General features: G+C 30.3%; 5 protein-coding genes across 9 annotated transcripts; 3 read left to right on the top strand and 2 right to left on the bottom strand.

Moving 5' to 3' along the window:
* The first annotated feature begins 3,415 nt into the window (after window positions 1-3,415).
* Window positions 3,416-5,455, top strand: LOC107032528 (premnaspirodiene oxygenase-like). Its single transcript, XM_015234131.2, has 2 exons — window positions 3,416-4,434; window positions 4,696-5,455. Exons 1-2 carry the CDS (start codon window positions 3,490-3,492, stop codon window positions 5,314-5,316), a joined length of 1,566 nt encoding a protein of 521 aa, XP_015089617.1. The 5' UTR covers window positions 3,416-3,489; the 3' UTR covers window positions 5,317-5,455.
* Window positions 5,456-8,005: 2,550 nt separating this feature from the next.
* Window positions 8,006-9,943, top strand: LOC107002667 (premnaspirodiene oxygenase-like). The gene is made up of 2 exons (XM_015200793.2): window positions 8,006-9,029; window positions 9,156-9,943. Exons 1-2 carry the CDS (start codon window positions 8,118-8,120, stop codon window positions 9,780-9,782), a joined length of 1,539 nt encoding a protein of 512 aa, XP_015056279.1. The 5' UTR covers window positions 8,006-8,117; the 3' UTR covers window positions 9,783-9,943.
* A 283-nt stretch (window positions 9,944-10,226) lies between these two features.
* Window positions 10,227-12,222, top strand: LOC107002666 (premnaspirodiene oxygenase-like). Its single transcript, XM_015200792.2, has 2 exons — window positions 10,227-11,325; window positions 11,550-12,222. Exons 1-2 carry the CDS (start codon window positions 10,330-10,332, stop codon window positions 12,165-12,167), a joined length of 1,614 nt encoding a protein of 537 aa, XP_015056278.1. The 5' UTR covers window positions 10,227-10,329; the 3' UTR covers window positions 12,168-12,222.
* On the bottom strand, window positions 11,345-14,062 carry LOC107002668 (protein SLOW GREEN 1, chloroplastic-like). Of its 5 annotated transcripts, none has more exons than XR_003574837.1 (3): window positions 12,622-14,062; window positions 12,058-12,513; window positions 11,345-11,982 (listed from the first exon to the last, which is right to left on the bottom strand). XR_003574837.1 is itself a non-coding variant. In XM_027912415.1 (2 exons), exon 1 carries the CDS (start codon window positions 13,680-13,682, stop codon window positions 12,651-12,653), a length of 1,032 nt encoding a protein of 343 aa, XP_027768216.1. In that variant the 5' UTR covers window positions 13,683-14,061; the 3' UTR covers window positions 11,354-12,108; window positions 12,622-12,650. The 5 variants fall into 5 exon arrangements, 1 of the variants encoding a protein (XP_027768216.1); XR_003574836.1 differs by having other exon boundaries at window positions 12,058-12,518; XR_003574835.1 differs by having other exon boundaries at window positions 12,058-12,524.
* Window positions 14,063-14,615: 553 nt separating this feature from the next.
* On the bottom strand, window positions 14,616-16,988 carry LOC107001833. The gene is made up of 3 exons (XM_015199794.2): window positions 16,820-16,988; window positions 15,966-16,071; window positions 14,616-14,952 (listed from the first exon to the last, which is right to left on the bottom strand). Exons 1-3 carry the CDS (start codon window positions 16,850-16,852, stop codon window positions 14,759-14,761), a joined length of 333 nt encoding a protein of 110 aa, XP_015055280.1. The 5' UTR covers window positions 16,853-16,988; the 3' UTR covers window positions 14,616-14,758.
* Window positions 16,989-22,298: the final 5,310 nt, after the last annotated feature.

Genomic DNA, 22,298 nt, shown 5'->3' on the forward strand with positions numbered 1-22,298 from the left:
CATATAATTACAAAATGAATTGTAATAATACGTCGATACTTAATAATCAATATTAAACATTTTTGTCTAGAAAAATAAATTCTTAAAAGAAAATAATGAAATATAACTTACCTGAATAAGGTAAACAAGATTATCTACCATAAGTGACAACATGGAGACTTTATTTTTACAACCCCAAATCCCAACCCAATCTTATCCCAGAATATCTTTTAGATTTTTACGATATTTTTTTGTTTACTTATCAAATATTAAAAAATAAGAAAAAATATATTTTTATTCAGTGATGGAAAATTGGTTGAGCTATGATTAATATATGTAGGCTGTAGCCTCATTTTAGGTATTAATTCAATTTAATTTGTATTGTATTTGTTCCAAAAAAAAAAAAATACACGTAGAATATCATTGTAATACGTTTTATCTAGGTCCTTACCTTCTACACGACATGATTTCTAATCTCACTTTTAATAAGACAGTCTCATTTTTTTTTTCTTAAAATTGAAAAGAAAGTAAATTATCAAATACAAATTCCAAAATATTGATGAGCTAGGGATGTCTACAATTAGCATATCGATGATTTTATTGTAAGGAGAGGGAAAATACATAATTATACGATTTAAGAGAACATAATCTCTAAAAAAAATCTATCATCTAAGTTAATTAGAAAAATCTTATTTTTTTCCTTCTTTCTCTCTTAACATCAGGTTACATCACTTTATCTCTATCAGATACATTATAACTTTATTTGTGTACAATGTATCAGGTATACATGTTATTGTTTATACATAATAAGAATTATTTCAAACCTAAAGTAGTATAAATCTGGTTTATAGTTATGTATCTAATATATTTCTTATGCATCATTTGCTATGTATCGAACAATAAGGGCCCGTTTGGATGGGCTTAATAAAAGCAGCTTTAAAAAAGTACTTTTGAAAGTGCTGAAACTTATTTTTAAAATAAGCAGTTATGTGTTTGGATAAAAGTGCTGAAGTTGCTATGCCAAACGTGAAAAGGGAGAAATGGAAGAAAGAGATGTTAGGGTTATGTGGGTAATTTGGATAGTGTATAAAAATATTAAGGGCAAAAAGATAAAAATATGGTCAACTTAAAACAGCTTATAAGCTAAAAAAAAAAAAGCACCCCTACCCCAGCTTTTAACTTTTGGCTTAAAATAAGTTTTTTTTAACTTAAAATAAGTTATTTTGAGTCTTGCCAGACAGCTGAATAAGTCAAAAATCAGCTTTTAAGTCAGTTTGACCAGCTTTTAAGCTGAGCCAAACGGGCTCTAAGTAATGTATCCATGATTTCTGAAAAAATTGGAATTATTGTAATTTGCACTACAAGAAAACTTTGAATTACATGGGAATTTCCGTGGGGATTAGTATGAATATTCCTAGGAAACTTATTTTCCTACAAATATTCATACTAATTCCCAGGAAAATCCTCATGTAATTCAATTCACAGTTTTCTTGTTGTGTTGGAAAAATTTCGAAATAAGATGTAATTAACGCCCAAATTGTTAGTGTGTCTATACTTTATACAAAATTAACTGACTGAAAATCAACTTGTTGAGGAAGATGAACTAGTGTTATGTATAAATATTGTATAAATAACATATATGGATGTATATACTTTTGATATATAGTTATACATCATATATAGACAACCGTATTTTATTTCGAATAACAATACATTACATATACATTGCGCCGATTTTGTTATTTTTTTGGGGAAAATTATGCTTATTAACCAAACATATACTAGTTTTGCAAGAAGCCCTTATATATTAGGCCTAAAGAAAGCCTATACAAATATAAAGCTTTGAACTTGAGAATTAAGAAATCCCTCTCTTAATTGACTTTTGCTATCTAGCTAATGGAGTTTCAATTTCCATTCAATTTAATTTTCTTATTCCTTTTCCTATCATTCCCCTATTTACTAGTTGTGCAATGGAAAAAATCAAGAAACTTAAACAAAAAACTTCACGTTTATGTTTGTTTACTCAGTCAGATTTTTCATCTTTTTCTTATCAAATTTTTTAAAATAAAATATTATCTAAAACGTTATTAAAAATTACGTTTACTAATTTTATAAAATTTCAAAAAAACATATTATCTTTGATAAAATGATATTAATAATGGCTTAGTCAACAATCTCAACCCTGAAATTTTAAAATTTCAATGTGATGAAAGCAAATTTAACACAAATACTAAATGGTATCTTGAAATGAGACTTGGGATGCTTTCAACTTTTGTTTGTATTATCACTTAATATCAAAGAACCCTTTCATTTCCCTGGATGAATGAATTTAGTAAATTAAATCATTCATTGTAACTTACAATTTAAATTGATTATTTAATTGTCTTTTTAAAAAATAACTTACTATTCAAAAAATAATTAAGATATTACTATTTAGTAATAATTAATTAAACAAATATTTAATTTGTTTATATATATATATATCATCTTGTTTCAAGCTTTGTATGTATATGTCAGCTTGACAGCTTGCTTATACTTGTTTAGTATATTCATCTATTATATGTACTTTAAATTTTGTGTATTAATAATACTCCCTCGTTTTACTTGTTCAATTTTGATTTTTTATTTGTCATTTTCTATAAATTAAAAAAGGATAATTTTTTACCTATTATACCCTCAATTTATTTAGAGAGTTGAAAAAGATATAATCTCTTTAATGAGCAAATTGAGTTTGAACTTCTATTAATTATTGAATAGGTGTAAAATGATAAATTCATATATTAGTAATTATTAATTTAATAGATGTTTCAATTCAAAATTGGACAAGTAAAATACCGATAAAGGAGCAAGAGCAAGAGCATAAATAAACCCAAATATTAACAAATCTAGTTAGAAAGTAAGCACCATAATCTTCCGCTTTAGTTCAAGACTCATTTAATTACTAAATGAATTGTGATGATAGGTCGATACTCAAATAATTAATATTGATTCGAATAAGATGTTCCACATTATTGCTGTTTCTAATTTAATGTTTGTTGATACATCATGCGTTTGACAGTAAATTAATTAAAGATATTTTCGTTATTGTATTGATGTCAACTAGATGATAATTGAACACAATACAATTAAAAAAAGATTTATTGCCTTCACCAAACGTTGATAAGTGTATACTAGGTCTCTATCTCGAATTCAACTTTCATTTAGTTTATACTTTATACTTAACACTTTAGTATTATATTATATGAGATAATGATTTGCACGTATACGATTAGTATTATATTTAGCGTGTGTCTTGTGTGGAGTTTTTTTTTCAAAAACTATCATGTTTGGTTGCTCAAAAATGTTATAGAATAATTATTTTGGGTGTACTTACCATATACCGAAAAATAAGCAAAAAAGACATTTTCTGTTTACTAACCAAACACTCACACCAAACACCCCCTTACTCTCGAATCATTTTCTTACTGACATTAGGATTATATATTAGGCCAGAAGAATTAAAACCTTTACATGCTTGACCCCTCTTTAAGCTTAAGCTATCTAATGGAGTTTCAATTTACATTCAATTTCATTTTCTTATTCCTTTTCCTATCATTCCTCTATTTACTAGTTGTGCAACGGAAAAAATCAAGAAACTTAAACAAAAAACTTCCTCCAGGCCCATGGAAATTGCCCTTTATAGGAAGTGTCCATCACTTGGCATTAGAAGGTGGACTTCCTCATCATGCACTCACAAATTTGGGCAAAAAATATGGACCTTTCATGCACCTTCAACTAGGCGAAATTTCTACCGTCGTGGTTTCTTCTATGGATATGGCGCGAGAGATACTGAAAACTCATGACCTTGCTTTTGCATCGAGGCCTAAATTCTTAGCCCTCGACATAATATGTTACAAGAGCACTGACATTGCGTTTAGTCCATATGGAGATTACTGGAGACAGATGCGCAAAGTATGTGTGTTGGAACTTCTCACTACCAAGAACGTACGATCCTTTAGTTCCATCAGACAGGACGAGGCTTCACGCCTTGTGCAATTCATCCGATCATCAACATGTGGCAAGCCAATAAATGTTACGGAAAGGATTTTATGGTATCAGAGCTCAATCACATGTAAAGCAGCATTTGGTGAATTGTTGAAAGATCAAGAAAAATTCATTGAATTAGTGAAGGAATTGGTGGAATTAGCTAGTGGATTTAGTGTTGCTGATATTTTTCCTTCAATCAAGATACTTCATGTGTTAAGTGGATTGAGGAGTAGAATCTTGAAAGTTCACAAAAATGTTGATGCTATTGTTGAGGATACTATCAATGAGCACAAAAAGAATCTTGCAAGTGGTAAAAGGGGAAATGGTGCATTTGGAGGTGAAGATTTAGTTGATGTTCTACTAAGATTAATGGAGAGTGGGGAACTTAAAATCCCAATCACCAATGACAACATCAAAGCAATTATGATTGTAAGTATTCTTACTTTTATAGGGAAATATTTTTCAAATTTATATACATTGTGAAATTAGGTCTTAGGCCTAACTCACACCCCAAAAGCTAGCTCAAAGGAAGGAGGATTGTCCAAGCCTTATAAGGAGTCCACCCATCTCATTAACCATCGATGTGGGATTTTTTGTCATTCTTTAACATACATACTATTTTTAGTTTAAGCAGTTAGATGGACGCGCAACTATCACGTTAATTCTTCTTTGATTGATAATGAAATGTAGGACTTGTTCGCTGCGGGATCAGAAACTTCAGCAACAACAACAATATGGGCCATGACAGAAATGATGAGAAACCCAAATGTATTAGCAAAGGCACAAGCAGAGGTAAGAGAAGCATTCAAAGGAAAAGAAACTTTCGATGAAGATGTTATTGAGGTATTGAAATATCTAAAACAAATTGTTAAAGAAACCTTAAGACTTCATCCTCCAGTTCCTCTCTTAGTCCCCAGAGAATGCAGAGAAGAAACAAACATCAACGGTTACACTATCCCATTAAAAACACGAGTGATGGTTAATGTTTATGCAATGGGGAGGGACCCAAAGTATTGGGAAGATGCAGAAAGCTTTATACCCGAGAGATTCGAGCATAGCTCAGTGGATTTCATGGGGAATAACTTTGAGTATCTTCCTTTTGGTGCCGGAAGGAGAATGTGTCCTGGAATGTCATTTGGTTTGATCAATGTTTATCTTCCGCTAGCTAAATTGTTGTATCATTTTGATTGGAAATTACCTCATGGTTTGAAGCCTAAGGATGTGGACATGACTGAGCTCTCTGCAATAACTGCAGCAAGAAAGAGTGAGCTTTACTTGATTGCCACTCCTTATTATCCTTCTCATGAATGATATTTGATATAGGAGTCACAATATTTTATCCTCTCTGTTCTTCTTTTTTTGTTTGTGAACTATGTACTTAATGATATTTGTTTCAAGCTTGTATGTAATATATCCATGTGTCGTTCAATGATCAGTTCATTTACTTTTATTTCCCGCCATGTGTTTTTCTAGTGAACTGGTTAGGTGGAAAATGAATGAAAAAATCATGTTTTATAACACAACTTTTTTGAGTGATCGAGGTGGGAAAACCTCTGTTTCTAGCAGTGACTTTTCTTACTGGTTTTTTTATAGCATAAGGGACTCACTCTGATATCTCATGTTCATATTTTCATCAAAATTTATTGGAAAAATGCATTAGTACCCTTCAACCTATGTCCAAAATCTCAGAGACACACTTATAAAGGTCCTATTACCATCGAAATAATTTTATAAATAATTTTTTATCCCTTTCGGCCTACGTGGCTCTAATTTAAAAGAAAAATCAACACGCGTTGGGCCCAAAAGATAGTGATGATAGATCGATACTCAATAATCAATATTGATTGGCATAAAATTTTCCACATCATTGCCGTTTCTCATTTAATGGTTGTTATTGATATCAACTAGATGATAATTGAATACAATACAATTAAAAACGGATTTATTGTCTTCACCAAACGGTGGTAAGTGTATATATACATCATCTCTATCTTGAATTCAACTTTCATTTAGTTTATACTTTATACTTAGTTTATTGCCTTCACCAAACGTTGATAAGTGTATACTAGGTCTTTAAGCTTAAGCTATCTAATGGAGTTTCAATTTACATTCAATTTCATTTTCTTATTCCTTTTCCTATCATTCCTCTATTGTCTCTATTAATTGATGTTTAATATTAGATCTTGAAAATAATTTGGAATATAATATTTAATGTTGATGGTAAAAAACAAAAAATATCAAAAGTGACAAACAAAAATGAAAATCTAGGACTCCAAATTGTCAGGTAACTATTTTTGGACTTTTTTTACTTTTCGTCCTTAAGTTCTTTTGTTTTATTTTCTCCATCAAAGAAATACAGAATAATAAAATATTAACTAACTACTTTTTAATTAAAAAAATTACTAGTTGATTTACTAAAATCTGGATTAAAAACAACACGTTTTTCTGTAATTGTTTTCTTTTGAATAGTAGAAAACTGGTTGAGCTAATCTTCACGAAATGATTTCTAATCTCAATTTTTAATAGACAAAAAAAAAATTAACATCTTATTGTGTCTTTTCCTATTTTGTTAGTTTTTCTAAAAATGGAAAAGAAAGTATATTATCAAATACAAATTCCAAAAATTTAATGAGATAGCCATGTCTAACAAACTGCATATTACTAGATGATTTTATATATAGGAAAAATAACTGACTAAAAATCAGCTCGTTTAGGAAAATGAACCAGTGCTATATATAAGCTATATATGAATATTGTATAAACAACATATATGGATGTATATACATCTATGATATATAGTTATACATCATATATACACAAATGTAGTTTATTTACAATGTATTAATACATTACACATACATCATATATACACTACTGTAGATTATTTACAATATTGATACATTACACATACATACGCTGATCTTTTTGTTATTTATTTTTGTTCACCTGTACAGTTATACAAGAAGCTCTCATATAGTAGGCCTAAATTAGTATCCATCGACATAATATTTTACAAGAGCGTAAATATCGCGTTTAATTTTTATGAAGATTACCGGAGACAAATACGTAAAATATGTTTCACTGCCAAGAACGTACGGTCATTTAGTTCTATCAGGCTAGACGAGGCTTTGAGGTCATCAACACGTGGCGAGCCGATATATATTACAGGATTTCATGATACCTGAGCTCAATTACATGCAAAGCAGCATTTGGGGAATTGTTGAAAGATCAAGAGAAATTCACGTTTGTGTTTGTCTACTCTGTCAGATTATCTTTTTGTTATTGAATTTTTTAAAATAAAATATTATTTAAACCGTTACTAAAAATTACGTTTACTAATTTTATAAAGTTTCAAAAAATATAGTATCGTTGATAAAATAATATTAATAATGGCTTACTTTGGTCAACAATCTCAACCTCGAAAGTTTAAAATTTCAATGATGAAAGCAAATTTGACACAAATATTAAATGTTATCTTGAAATGAGACTTGGGATGCTTTCAACTTTTGTTTGTATTATCACTTAATATCAAAGAACCCTTTCATTTCCCTGGATGAATGAATTTAGTAAATTAAATCATTCATTGTAACTTACAATTTAAATTGATTATTTAATTGTCTTTTTAATAAATAACTTACTATTCAAAAAATAATTAAGATATTACTATTTAGTAATAATTAATTAAACAAATATTTAATTTGATTTTATATATATATATATATCATCTTGTTTCAAGCTTGTATGTATATGTCAGCTTGACAGCTTGCTTATACTTGTTTAGTATATTCATCTATTAAATGTACTTTGAATTTTGTGTATTAATAATACTCCCTTGTTTTATTTGTTCAATTTTGATTACTAAATGAATTGTGATGATAGGTCATTACTCAAATAATTAATATTGATTCGGATAAGATTTCCACATCATTGCCATTTCTAATTTAATGTTTGTTAATACATCATGTATTTGGCATTAAATTAATTAAAGACATCTTCATTATTGTATTGATGTCACCTAGATGATAATTGAATACAATACAATTAAAAAAAGATTTATTGCCTTCACAAAACGTTGATAAGTGTATACTAGGTCTTTAAGCTTAAGCTATCTAATGGAGTTTCAATTTACATTCAATTTCATTTTCTTATTCCTTTTCCTATCATTCCTCTATTTACTAGTTGTGCAACGGAAAAAATCAAGAAACTTAAACAAAAAACTTCCTCCAGGCCCATGGAAATTGCCCTTTATAGGAAGTGTTCATCACTTGGCATTAGAAGGTGGACTTCCTCATCATGCCCTCACAAATTTGGGCAAAAAACATGGACCTTTCATGCACCTTCAATTAGGCGAAATTTCTACCATCATAGTTTCTTCTATGGATATGGCACGAGAGGTACTGAAAACTCATGACCTTGCTTTTGCATCGAGGCCTAAAGTATTAGCCCTCGACATAATATGTTACAAGAGCACTGACATTGCGTTTAGTCCTTATGGAGATTACTGGAGACAGATGCGCAAAGTATGTGTGTTGGAACTTCTCACTACCAAGAACGTACGATCCTTTAGTTCCATCAGACAGGACGAGGCTTCACGCCTTGTGCAATTCATCCGGTCATCAACATGTGGCGAGCCAATAAATGTTACGGAAAGGATTTTATGGTATCAGAGCTCAATCACATGCAAAACAGCATTTGGGGAATTGTTGAAAGATCAAGAGAAATTCCTTGGAATACTTAGAGAATTGATGGCAGTGGCAGGTGGATTTAGTATGGCTGACATTTTCCCTTCAATCAAGATCCTTCAAGTGTTAAGTGGACTGAAGAGTAGAAGCTTGAAAGTTCACAAGAATGTTGATGTTATTGTTGAGGATGTTATCAATGAGCACAAGAAGAATATTGCAAGTGGTAAAAAGGGAAATGGTGCATTTGGAGGTGAAGATTTAGTGGATGTTCTACTAAGATTAATGGAGAGTGGGGGACTTAAAATCCCAATCACCAACGACAACATCAAAGCAATTATTATTGTAAGTATTCTTACTTTTATAGGGAAAAATCTTTCAAATTTATATACATACTATTTTTAGTTCAAGCAGTTGGATGGACGGGCAACTATTCACATTAATTCTTCTTTGATTGATTATGAAATGTAGGACTTGTTCGTTGCGGGATCAGAAACTTCAGGAACAACAACAATATGGGCTATGTCAGAAATGATGAGGAAACCAAGTGTATTAGCGAAGGCACAAGCTGAGATAAGAGAAGCATTCAAAGGAAAAGAAACTTTCGATGAAGATGAAGATGTTATTGAGGAATTGAAATATCTAAAACAAGTTGTTAAAGAAACCTTAAGACTTCATCCTCCAGTCCCTCTCTTAGTCCCTAGAGAATGCAGAGAAGAAACAAACATCAACGGTTACACTATCCCATTAAAAACACGAGTGATGGTTAACGTTTATGCAATGGGGAGGGACCCAAAGTATTGGGAAGATGCAGAAAGCTTTATACCTGAAAGATTCGAGGGGAGCTCAGTGGATTTTATGGGGAATAACTTTGAGTATCTTCCTTTTGGTGCCGGAAGGAGAATGTGTCCTGGAATGTCATTTGGTTTGATCAACGTTTATCTTCCGCTAGCTAAATTGTTGTATCATTTTGATTGGAAATTACCTCATGGTGTGAAGCCTAAGGATGTGGACATGACTGAATTTTCCGGAATAACTGCAGCAAGAAAGAGCGAGCTCTACTTGATTGCCACTCCTTATTATCCTTCTCGTGAATGAAATTTGATGCAAATTCCTATGTTGCACGGACTTTTCAAAAATGTCTGAAGGTACGACATCATTTTTGGAGAGTCGGATCAACATTGAATTCAACAGTGAGGTTTATTTTTGTTGTTGATCTTTATCTGTTTCTGTTGTTGTGTAAATTATGTATTTGATTACGAGTGGAGGTGCCAAAATAAAGAAAAGACCAACAAAAAAAAAGTATAATCAAATGTTCTTAAATTTAATATTACTGAGGACATGAGTATGGTGCTGCTGACAAATTAACTTAGAGTAATGTATATATAGCTCGTAGTTAATTCCAAATAAAACCAGATATTTTAGCAGCCGACACTGCATCGGCAAATAGATTTTGTCATGCAAGTATGTGGCAGGACGTGAAGATCTATTAATCAATACGAATCGTCTTGGAGGCTCTACGTGTGGCTGGAAAATATGGTATGAGTGTAATATATGTCATAATCCTTCCCACCGCCACCCCCAATTTTATTTCTTAGTGTTTGTTTACATTATATAATCTTATTACCAACCACAAGCCTAACTCATGGACAATAGCCCTCCACAACAAATTAAAGCTTTGAGCTTGAGATTTGAGAGACACCCCTCTCTTAGCTTTAGCTATCTAATGGAGTTCCACTTTCCATTCAATATCATTTGCTTATTCCTTTTCCTATCATTCCTCTATTTACTACTTGTGGAATGGAAAAAATCAAGAAATTTTAACAAAAAACTTCCTCCAGGACCATGGAAATTGCCTTTTTTAGGAAGTCTACATCACTTGGCAATAGAAGGTGGACTTCCCCATCATGCACTCACAAAATTGGGCAAAAAATATGGGCCTCTCATGCACCTTCAACTAGGGGAAATTTCTACGGTCGTAGTTTCTTCTATGGACATGGCGCGAGAGGTATTGAAAACTCATGACCTTGCTTTTGCATCGAGGCCTAAATTAGCATCCATCGACATAATATGTTACAAGAGCACTGACATTGTGTTTAGTCCGTATGGAGAATACTGGAGACAAATGCGTAAAGTATGTGTCATGGAACTCCTCACCGCCAAGAATGTCCGGTCCTTTAGTTCCATCTTGCACGACGAGGCATCTCGTCTAGTGCAATTCATCCAGTCATCGCCACATGGTGAGCCAATAAACATTACGGAACGGATTTTATGGTACACGAGTTCAATTACATGTAAGACAGCATTTGGGGATCAATTGTTGAAAGACCAAGAGAAATTCATTCAAATGGTGAAGAAATTGGTGGAATTGGCAAGTGGATTTAGTTTGGCTGACATTTTCCCTTCAATCAAGATCCTTGGTGTACTAACTGGAGCAAGGAGTAGAATCTTGAAAGTTCACAAAACTGTTGATGCTATTGTTGAGGATGTTATCAATGAGCACAAGAAGAATATTGCAAGTGGTAAAAAGGGAAATGGTGCATTTGGAGGTGAAAATTTAGTTGATGTTCTTCTAAGATTAATGGAGAGTGGGGAACTCAAAATCCCAATCACCAATGACAACATCAAAGCAATTATGGTTGTAAGTATTCTTAAACTTATAGGGAAAATCTCTAAAACTATTTTTGAGTTACTGAATACAAAAAGTATTTAGCATTCTTTTGTAAGCAGACATACACATAATTAATTAGGCATTAAAGAAATGCCCTTCAACTTTGACAAGTATATCATACATAAACGACCTCTTGAGCTACTTATTGCAGCCCAATTTAGGTTAATTCTTCTTTGATTAATAATGAAATGTAGGACTTGTTCTCTGCGGGAACAGAAACTTCATCAACCACAGCAACATGGGCTATGACAGAAATGATGAGGAACCCAAGGGTGTTAAAAAAGGCACAAGCAGAAGTAAGAGAAGTATTCAAAGGGAAAGAAACTTTCGATGAGGATGTTATTGAGGAATTGAAATATCTAAAACAAGTTGTTAAAGAAACCTTGAGACTTCATCCTCCACTCCCTCTCTTAGCCCCCAGAGAATGCAGGGAAGAAACAAACATCAATGGATACACCATCCCATTAAAAACAAGAGTCATGGTTAATGTTTGGTCGATGGGGAGGGACCCAAAGTATTGGGAAGATGCGGAAAGCTTCATACCTGAGAGATTCAAGCAGAGCTCTGTGGATTTCTTGGGGAATAACTTTGAGTATCTTCCTTTTGGTGCCGGAAGGAGAATGTGTCCTGGAATTACATTTGGTTTGATCAATGTTTATCTTCCACTAGCCAAATTGCTCTATCATTTTGATTGGAAATTACCTGATGGTCAGAAGCCAGAGGATGTGGACATGACTGAGCTCTCTGCAATAACTGCAGCAAGAAAGAGTGAGCTTTACTTGATTGCCACTCCTTATCATCCTTCTCAATAATAATATTTGATACAGGTTAATACAACAATGAGGGTCTTTTTCTCCTCTTTTCTTTCTCCTTTTTCTTTTTTTGATTCTTTATGTGTTTCTGTCCTTGTGTGAGGTGCCAAGAAAAAGAAAAAGGCAAAAGGGCATAATTTCTTTGAGCAATCAGTTTGTTTCAAGCTTGTGTATACATTTATCAGTTTATGTCTAGTACTCTAGTTTCAGGAAACGCATGGCTAAGTTTACACGCTACAAAGCTCAAGCATTCACAAAATAACAACAACTCGCATAGAATGGATCGTCTGTTTTGGATCAAGCCCCTACGGATTTTCCCAAAATGCTTCACACCATTAAGAACATCCTACACTTCATCTTGAAACCAAAGAGATAAGTAAATCTATATATCTAATTAACAAGCAAACACCATAGATAAACTAAAACATACAATGTAGACAAAATTTTACGGTACCTCAATCATCAAGCTGAAGTACACTGCCTTCAATCTCCATTAGATCTTTCAGTCTCCACTTTCTGAGAGAAAAGCTTTGTTGCAATCAAATTATCATCAAAGTACCTAGCATAAGGGTGGCCTTGTGGTACTAATCTTCGATACTCCTCAAAACTCTTCTCCGCCTCGTCTTTCTTACTCAACAAAGTATATATTATCCCTTGACACAAATAAGGCCTAAAATCCTTTGGCTCCTCCTTCACTAACTCCTGATAAACCTTCAACGCATCCTCGTATTTACTTTCAATTACCCAAATTTGTGCAAGCAATAGCATAAAATCCCTCATTTCACTCTTTTTACTCTCCTTATCACACATCTTGATCCCCTCCTCAACTTTTTTCTTTACTTCTTTCAACTCCTCAACTGAATCTTCTTGCGACGCCACCATCACCAGCCCATGATAAGCCTCTACACGAAAAGGGTCTTTCTTTAATATCTCACTGAACCCAGTTTTGGCCAATTCAAGCTCACCATTGTAAACATATAAATGGGATTTCAACAAATGCCATTCAGTCTCATTTGGCTCTAGCTCAATCAACTTGTCAATAGTGCTAATGGCATCGACTAATTTCCGATTCTTTATCTGAATTTCCATCAAATTCCTCAGAGCATCGACATCATTCGGGTTCGACAGCAAAAAACTCTCAAGGGCCTTCTCATTTTCCTCGTCAGAAGCTGAATCCTTTACATTTGCCTCTGTAGTGTGCGGAGAAGAAAGCGACACAGCAAATGCGGGCTTCGGGTTATAATGAAATCGCGTTAAGAAAAGGGAAGTAGCTGTAATTGTGGCAATAATTGTAGGTTTGAGAACTGACAACATAACTGAAAACGGGTTTTGAGGGTTTATGGATTTAGGGGTTTCTGCGTTTTGAAAGGATAATGAAGAAGAAGCTTTTAATGGAGTTCTAAAACAGAGAGGAGAAAATGGTTTAGACAAAACTGAACGATGGTGATGAAGTGAATGGTTGATTTTCTTGTCAATTTGGATTGTTTTAGCAGAAAAAGGGTTTATGGTATTCATGGTAATATGGGTCTCCTTGAGGGGGGGGGGGGCTTACGAAGAGAGTGAGAGCTGTTGAGCTCCGTCGACAATGGAGGTCAGGCACAATTCCCGAGAATAGTTGGCGATCGAGAAGACGATGATTTGGGCTTCGTGAGGGTTTTAAAGGTTTGGGCTTTTTTTTAACAACCCAGGATATACCTTACTTCTTAAAGTGGCCCAAATGTACATTTTTTCCTTTGAGCAAATTTCAAAAGTCGGACGATAGTTTGTTTAATTTCAAATCGTGTTTAAATTTGTTATCAGATACAATGTATCCAACGTGGGATTCGAGTATTTATATGAGATACAACTTGCCTCAATCTTGTTGTAATCAAGATATTATGTATTTTACATGCTTTCTTGGGTGTATTTAAATGTCAATTTGATGTAATTAAAATCAATTTCATTCAGTATATTTAATATGAAATCGATTTAGTTTATTCGATACCAATTTCATGCAATATATCGAGTATCAAATATCTAGAGTATTCCATCTCAATTTCATGTATATAATATCAAATATGTATTCAAGTATTCTGTGTATTTCATATGAATTGGTTTTGAGAGGACACTAATGTGTTCACTGTGTATATTACTGTATCTGGTAATAAATATATGATGTATACAGCGTATCTTTGCATATATAGATGTATAAGCAAGTTCTGATAAACTGTTATAATAACTCATAAATTCTATTGAAGTGATAGGACACCGTTTTGGAAAACGGTTTTATGAGATACACTCATGATATGTTATTTTATCGCATTAAAATTAAAATAATATGCTTATAATTTTGATCAATAAAATTATAATTTTTTTTCATATTTTATTCATGATTGTAATTTATTTTCTGTCAATTTAAAATTTGTTACAATCAAACTAATTGAATTTCATAAGATCGCACAAATAATATGTCAATTAATAATGAATAGATCGATTGAATTTCTTAAGAACACACAAATAATATGTCAATTAATTCTACTTAATCTATTTTTCTAATTTATTACTTTGAACACAATAAGATAAAAAAAAATACATGAGCTAATTAATTAGTGCTATGGTTTGTTTTTAGAGAGTGGGGAATTCAATAGCAAATTGTGGATTCTTTGTCTTGTTATCTCCACTTTGGATTCTATATTATTATTATTATTATTATTATTATTATTGATTGTTGTTGATTCTTCATCCTTGTCTTTTTTCTTGTATGACTCAAAAAACTCTTTGTTCTCCTTCTCCAACTCTTTCCACACTGTTATACATATAAAAAAAATTAATTAATTAAATAAACATGTTCTAATTAATTTATTGAAAATTAATTAATACAATAATCACACAACAAAGAATTACGAAAACCATATAAAGACGAGTTGATTGTTCAAATAGTCAGTCAATTAGGGTAAATAAATAAATAGTTGAGTAAATTCATTTTGTGTGTGTAATTATATTCTTATGCGTGTTGTTGAGTGTTATTTCACAATGTTGGTGGCACATGGATCCAATAATAAAGTTACAAGTTAAATAGAATTCACTTTTTCTTGATAGAATTATATAATTAAAAATGATAGTGTTATACACGTAAAACAAAAATAAAATAAAAAAACTTATAAATATAAATATATAATAGGAAAAAAAAGTGAGCAGAGAATGTTTCATCTATACAAATAAAATAACGTACAAATATAAATAAAAACTTGAATTGACGATTATATCTCTATTGAATCTATCCGTATTTTAGGCATGATATTGTTGTTTGCGTAAGGCGATTTGAGTAATTTAAATTCACGTAATATTTATTTAAAGGAGAAATATTACTTAATATCTAAAAGAAAACATATATTATATTCAGATTTCAAATTTAAAGTTTTTAGTTAAGAATAATAGATCTTGTTTATTTCACTCTAGATCTCGTTAGTTCACTTTTGTTCCTACGAAGTCAATATTTTTCACGTTTTTTTAAAATGTTAAATAAGACAATGAAATTATTTTAATTAGCTGTATTCTTTTCAACTTGATTTTGTTTTTGAAAATGATGTAAAAACAGTATTTGAAAGATTTATTGGACTCAAAAGATTTAACGAATTCATTCATTACTGTAGTAGAAAAGTAATTTGTGTTCTGTCAATTCATTTGAAAAATTCTTTTATTAGTAATATGTATTTGTCAATATTTTCAAAATATACCTTAAATAATAAGCTAAAATCGACTATATATAAATTCAGATTATCAATATAAATTCGATATCTAAAATTAAAATTAAAAAACCTGTGGATGTGATAACTGGCTGAATATTTGCATGTTTGGAAAGTGCTTCCATGCATTCCTCTCTGCTCATGTTGAACAATAAACACTCTTCGATCAAGCGATGCACCTTCAGATCGAGCTAGAATTTTAATTTATTTATAAAAAAGTTTAAATTTTAAAGCTAAACACAAAATTTTAAATACAATTATTAGATTCTGTCAAGTTTGTAAGTTTGAACTATTGCAACGTGATCATTTCATTTATTCAATATTAATATTTCTTAGGGATAATGTATAAGTACCCCTCAATTTATGTCCGAAATCTCAAAGACACACTTATACTGTGATAAGATCTTATTATCTCCTGAACTTATTTTATTAATAATTTTCTATTCCTTTTCGACCTATGTGGCACTATCTTGTGGACCCAATACTGATTGACTTTTTTTCGAGATAATGCTAGGCGAAAGCTAGAATTAGGAAAAACTCAATTACAAAGGTTCCAACTCTATATTTACATTTAAAAAATATTATGGAAAACAGGTAAATAATTTATTTAATACTCAATAAGTTAACTTTTCTATTTACATTAAATTAAAAGCACTATATAATATATTAAATAATTTATTTAAAACTCACTAAATTAACTTCCAAAATCATTGAGAGAATATGTTGTTGATTAGATCATTGAGATAAATTATAAATTTAAAATTTTAACTTTATCTTGATAATTAGTCATTTGATCGTACCAAACCTAAGAAGGAACAACAATAACAATAACAATAACATAGTTTTACCAATAAATTTTGAAAAAGTTGATACATACACAGACTTTACCCTTTTATATAAGATATAAATATTATTTTCGATACTTACCAAGTGGATGTATTGAGCCGAAGAATCACCCATAGTAAATACTTCAAAGAATTCCAATAAAAATAACAACTTATTTTTGCTATGAATATTTTTAGAAACTAAACACTAGAAGAAAGAAAGAAGAAGAAAAGACTATAGATTTCAATAATAAAAAAATTACAACTAATTAATATGCATTTGGATCGAAGACTTTATAGAGAAAAACAAAGATAGAAATTTGTCTTTTATTAATTATTTATTATTATAAAAAAAGATATAATATTTTACTTATTATTTTATAAGTCCCACGTGGGAAGAGAGAGATGATTGGTTGAATGGAGATTACGAATGATTATTTTAAGGCATTTCGTTTTGTATTGCCACGTCAACAAAGCCCACGTGAAAATAGGCCCACAAAAACAGTGGGCGGCCCGAGAAGTTACAAGTTATTTGGGCCCGCAAGAAAAAGAAAGCCCACACCAGGCCACGCGGCAAGCACACTGGTGGACCGTTAAAGGGGTCGTATGGGCAACTTTCACATGTAAAAAAAACACAAAATTTATATGTATATGTTATAGCAAAGTTTGCATAATTATACTTTATAACAAACGTATATATATATATATTTCGCTATATATATACAATTAAAGCGAATTGTATAAAACGAGAAAGAGAGAAATTATTGAACTAGAATTACTAGAATGATTGGACTCACCATTTTTATTTTTAGTTTATTATAAAAAAATGTTTTAAAAAATAACTCTAACCTGGAAAGGCGAAAACATAAAAATTACAAGAAAATGTTGCATAAGGTTGTTAATCAAATCTCATATTCACAATTAAATTATTCCAATTTATTTTTTTAAAAGAAAAGAGAGAATAGAGTGAAAAAAGAGGAAAGAGCGGCTTTTTTTTTCTTCTTTTTATCTTTTGAGGTAATTTAAGATTTGGTTATTTATTTAATTTATAATTTTTACCTCATTGTGTTTAAATTTTAATACCTTAGTGATGGTGGTCTAAGTTTAGAGTCGATCAAGCATCACAAGTCGATGAGTTCTAATTCTCATGGTCCGTTTAACTGTGCGATATATAATTATGATTTAAAATTATGATGTGAGAGTATAAGATGAAATTGAAATTTTATTGTGGACATCCCATTTGGACTTTTTATGTTTATATTTTCTCATAAACAAAAAAAAATCATATGTTGTAAAACTATTAAAATCGTTCCAATTCTTTATACAATTTTATCAAATAAACAATAATTTTATAAAATCCCATAAATACACTATCACAAATATATTCTTAAAAATTTCATAAATATACTATCACAAATATATTCTTAAAAAATACAATATTTAATGATCAAGCTTTAATTCAATAAAAAAAACTAGACATATATAAATTATGGTGTACTAATTTTTCATATAGTGCCCCATATAGTACAAATAATTTTCTCACGTTGAACTTACATTTCTCGTTAAACTTGTGTGTCAATTTTATATTTAAAAAAGTTCTTGTATCATGATTTATGAAAAATATGAGATTTCATCTCATGATATGAAATCACCATGAAACTGCATGTTTAGACGATAATTTCATTTAATAATTTTATCTCGCGATTTCATATCACATGATCAAACACCTGCGTAATCTCAATCCTATTAAATAATAATGGGTTATGTTGAACCGGTTCAATGGGTCAGAATCATAGTGATGATTCTACGCTTTATGATCATATCATATTTGTGGAATTAAAGTTGAAACTTATAAATTAAAATTGTAGGATTATATAGTACTAGTAGGCTAAGAACTATTAGTGTAATTTAAACACAATTTTACAATTTGTTACAAATGTCATTTCCAGTCCAATGATGCATCAACTTGGGAGGGGGGGGGGTGATGAAATTTAAAAACAAAATAGAAATGGAGAGTTTGGCTAATTATTTAGTTGAAATTTGATTAAATTACCGTTAACTTTATTTGTGTAAATTTTGATGAACATCATTTATTAATATAATCACAATTTTAATTACTTTAAGATACTAAATCTCCTTATTAAAAATTTTGTATTTATTTGAATGAGACTATATGATATCCTTTTATTTGAAAATAAATTAGAAAATTTCGTAGTTATCCCTAAATATAGTAGTACTATTTTTTAAAGCAAAAATTTAATATAATAGGTATTATTGTACTAGGTAACATGGTGTTGCTGTGACCATAGAGCACAAATTTTGTACTATGATAATTGATATGACCCATCTAATAAGAGAGACAAAAATATTTTTCTAACTTATATTCTATAATAATAATTTTAGGGATTCTGGCTTGCAATGAATTATTGTATTGTCAAAAGAATAGGATTTCACTTAAACATTTATATTCTTTTTCATATTTGTTTCTTATTCGATGTAAATGTGAATTAATCAAATCAACGAATTCTAATTTATTTACGTTTTCATTGAGACGAGCATTATTGTATATTTAGTGATCCTGACTCACAATTATGATCTCTGCACCAACATAAAAATTGGACTTGGCTCAACCCCAACAAACAAATTTACTTACATCCACATTTGTTTTTTCTTGGCTTTTTGTTTCTAATTCAAAACGAATGTAAAATAATCAAATCAATACTTTCTATTTATCAAATACAGATACGACTCAATATGATTGGAGGTTCAAAACAAAATTTCAGTTAAAGATCTAAAGTCTAAACAAACTTCATATGTATTTGTTTAAATTATATTTCTTCTTACCTTTTTCGATGCAAGTTATTGCTTCATAATTTTAATGATTTCATCAAAAAAAAATTAGCGTACAAATTATATTTTGGTCGATCTTGGTAAATTAACTCACAAGCGCCTTTTTTGTTTTATTTTTTTAACGTAAATGTAAATCAGTTAAATTGATGAGTTTTAATTTTGTACATTTTCATCTAAATCGATGGGACAATAATTTCTATTTTTTAATTAATCTTTGCACCACCAAAAAATATTGGACTTCGCCCTATCCAAAACACATTTACTTGCATTTACATTTGTTGTTTCTTGTTTTTCATTTTCTATTGCCATTACAAATTAGTCATATCAGTAAATTTCGAGTAATTTTATTTTTTCTATGTTTTCATCTAATTAGAGAGATATGAGTACTTTTTATTCTATATATGCTTAGTGGGCATGACTCACTATAATCCTTGCACCCATAAAAAAACATGGACTTTGCTCAATCACAAACAAATTTAACATTCTTATATATGTTTAGTAGTCCTGACTAATTCTATTTAATGAACTTCATTTAATCCTAAGAAAAACTTATCTACATTTATCTTTTTTTATTTTTTCATTTTCTATTCGATAATAGTAAATTTTAATATTTGATGTTTCGATTTAATCGACGAGACAAGAATACAATAGTATTCCTGTTTAGTGATCATGACTCATAATGCTTGTACAAAATTGATATACACCCTCAACAAAAACAGTCTGAATTTTAATTATTACACTATAAATCAAACTATGCACCTAGACATTTCTCCAAAAATTTGGGGGATTTCCCTTTCCAATATTTTTCCAATTTAGATATCTTAGCTTTTCATCTTAAATTTTGTTGGTACAACATTTTGTCTGTCCATGTACTTATTAACTTAGCATGCAAACAAGACCAAACAATAACAAGACTAAACAAAGGACCACATCATAATGGTATTTAGAAGTTGGAGCTATTCATTCATCTTTCATTCTCATGAAAGGAATGGAGCCTACCTTGAAAGTGAAAATGTTTTAATTAGATAAACATAAAAGGACCACCTATAGCTAACTAGATTCTTTTTTGGGTTTGGCTAGCTATATTTGTTTGAAGTTTTGCCAAATGAGTAAAAAATTCATAGTGTTAGTAGCTAACGCGTTAAGTATTTCGCATGGGAATCACGTTCGTAAGAATGAACCTCTAAGGAATTGACGGGGTTTGTGTGATATTGTTTGTTGAGGAACAAATTCATACAAATATTTTGAGTTCCATTGAACGAATGGTTTATCAAAAATATTATTTTCATTTTTTTTTTTCAAAATAGGAGGATAGGCAAAATGTCAATTTCAATTGAAAGAAAAGTTGAATTAAATTTGATTCAACTATTATTATAGGTAGACAACACTAATAAAGATAAAGTGACAGATGTATTAAAAGAAATTGATTCATCGTATGTAACATCTATTCATCCCGCAATTAAGAATAAAATATGTGTATACATCATCCTTAAAAATCTCACATTATGATATTGCACTAGATATTTTGTTATTATATGTCTTTGACGTTTATCCATGTACATTAATTCTTGGGCAATCATTTATCCAATGAGCTAATTTTTAGGGCCCGTTTGGATGGGCTTAATAAAAGCAACTTTAAAAAAGTACTTTTGAAAGTGCTGAAACTTATTTTTAAAATAAGCAGTTATGCGTTTGGATAAAAGTGCTGAAATTGCTATGTCAAACGTGAAAAGGGAAAAATGGAAGAAAGAGATGTTAGGGTTATGTGGGTAATTTGGAGATTGTATAAAAATATTAAGGGCAAAAAGATAAAAATGTGGTCAACTTAAAACAGCTTATAAGCTAAAAAAAAAAGAAGCACCCCTACCCCAGCTTTTAGCTTTTGGCTTAAAATAAGTTTTTTTTTAACTTAAAATAAGTTATTTTGAGTATTGCCAAACAGCTAAATAAGTCAAAAACCAGTTTTTAAGTCAGTTTGACCAGCTTTTAAGCTGAGCCAAACAGGCTCTTATTTGACTATTATAATCTTATATAATAAAACTAAAAAAAGTTAGAACATTAGATAAAGAGAAAACATATCACTAAGCTACAAGGACATAATTTCTTTTAACGATAATGTGTTCTTGAGTTGTGCTTGCAACGCCGTAACTAATTACCGCGAATGATATTTTTGATATAGCATATATGATGTAATATCACATCAAATCAAACTTTTTATAATATACCACTTGTGAAATGTTTGTTGTTATTGACAAAATGACTATTGATTTACTATAATCTACCGTTTATGGTTATGGTGGAGCGATAAATATTCTTTTATCTTTAATTAAAGATTTCAAGTTTGAATCTCCTTATTTACGAAATTGTCTTTGTTAGCAAACACTTTACTCTTTTTCCAATATAGAACTTTTCAACATAAATTTAAATTTAATCAAACTCTAATATGAATATAAACTCCGAAAAGAATCAAAATAATGATAATAATTTACTATTGACCTATAGAGACATATAACATATTCAACTTATAATATATTATTTTCCACTATGATGGCACATAAATTATTTAATGAGTGCGATTACAGCTCAAAACTTCTGCTCAATCAATGTAGAGATTATTCCGTGATCCTTCTCATATTAATATAATAATAAAATATTATAATAACATATTTAATACATATTAACTTTTGAAAAATAAAATTATATATATATATATATATATATATATATATATA

This window comes from Solanum pennellii, chromosome 10 (assembly GCF_001406875.1).
Source record: "Solanum pennellii chromosome 10, SPENNV200".
NCBI classification, from domain to species: Eukaryota; Viridiplantae; Streptophyta; class Magnoliopsida; order Solanales; family Solanaceae; genus Solanum; species Solanum pennellii.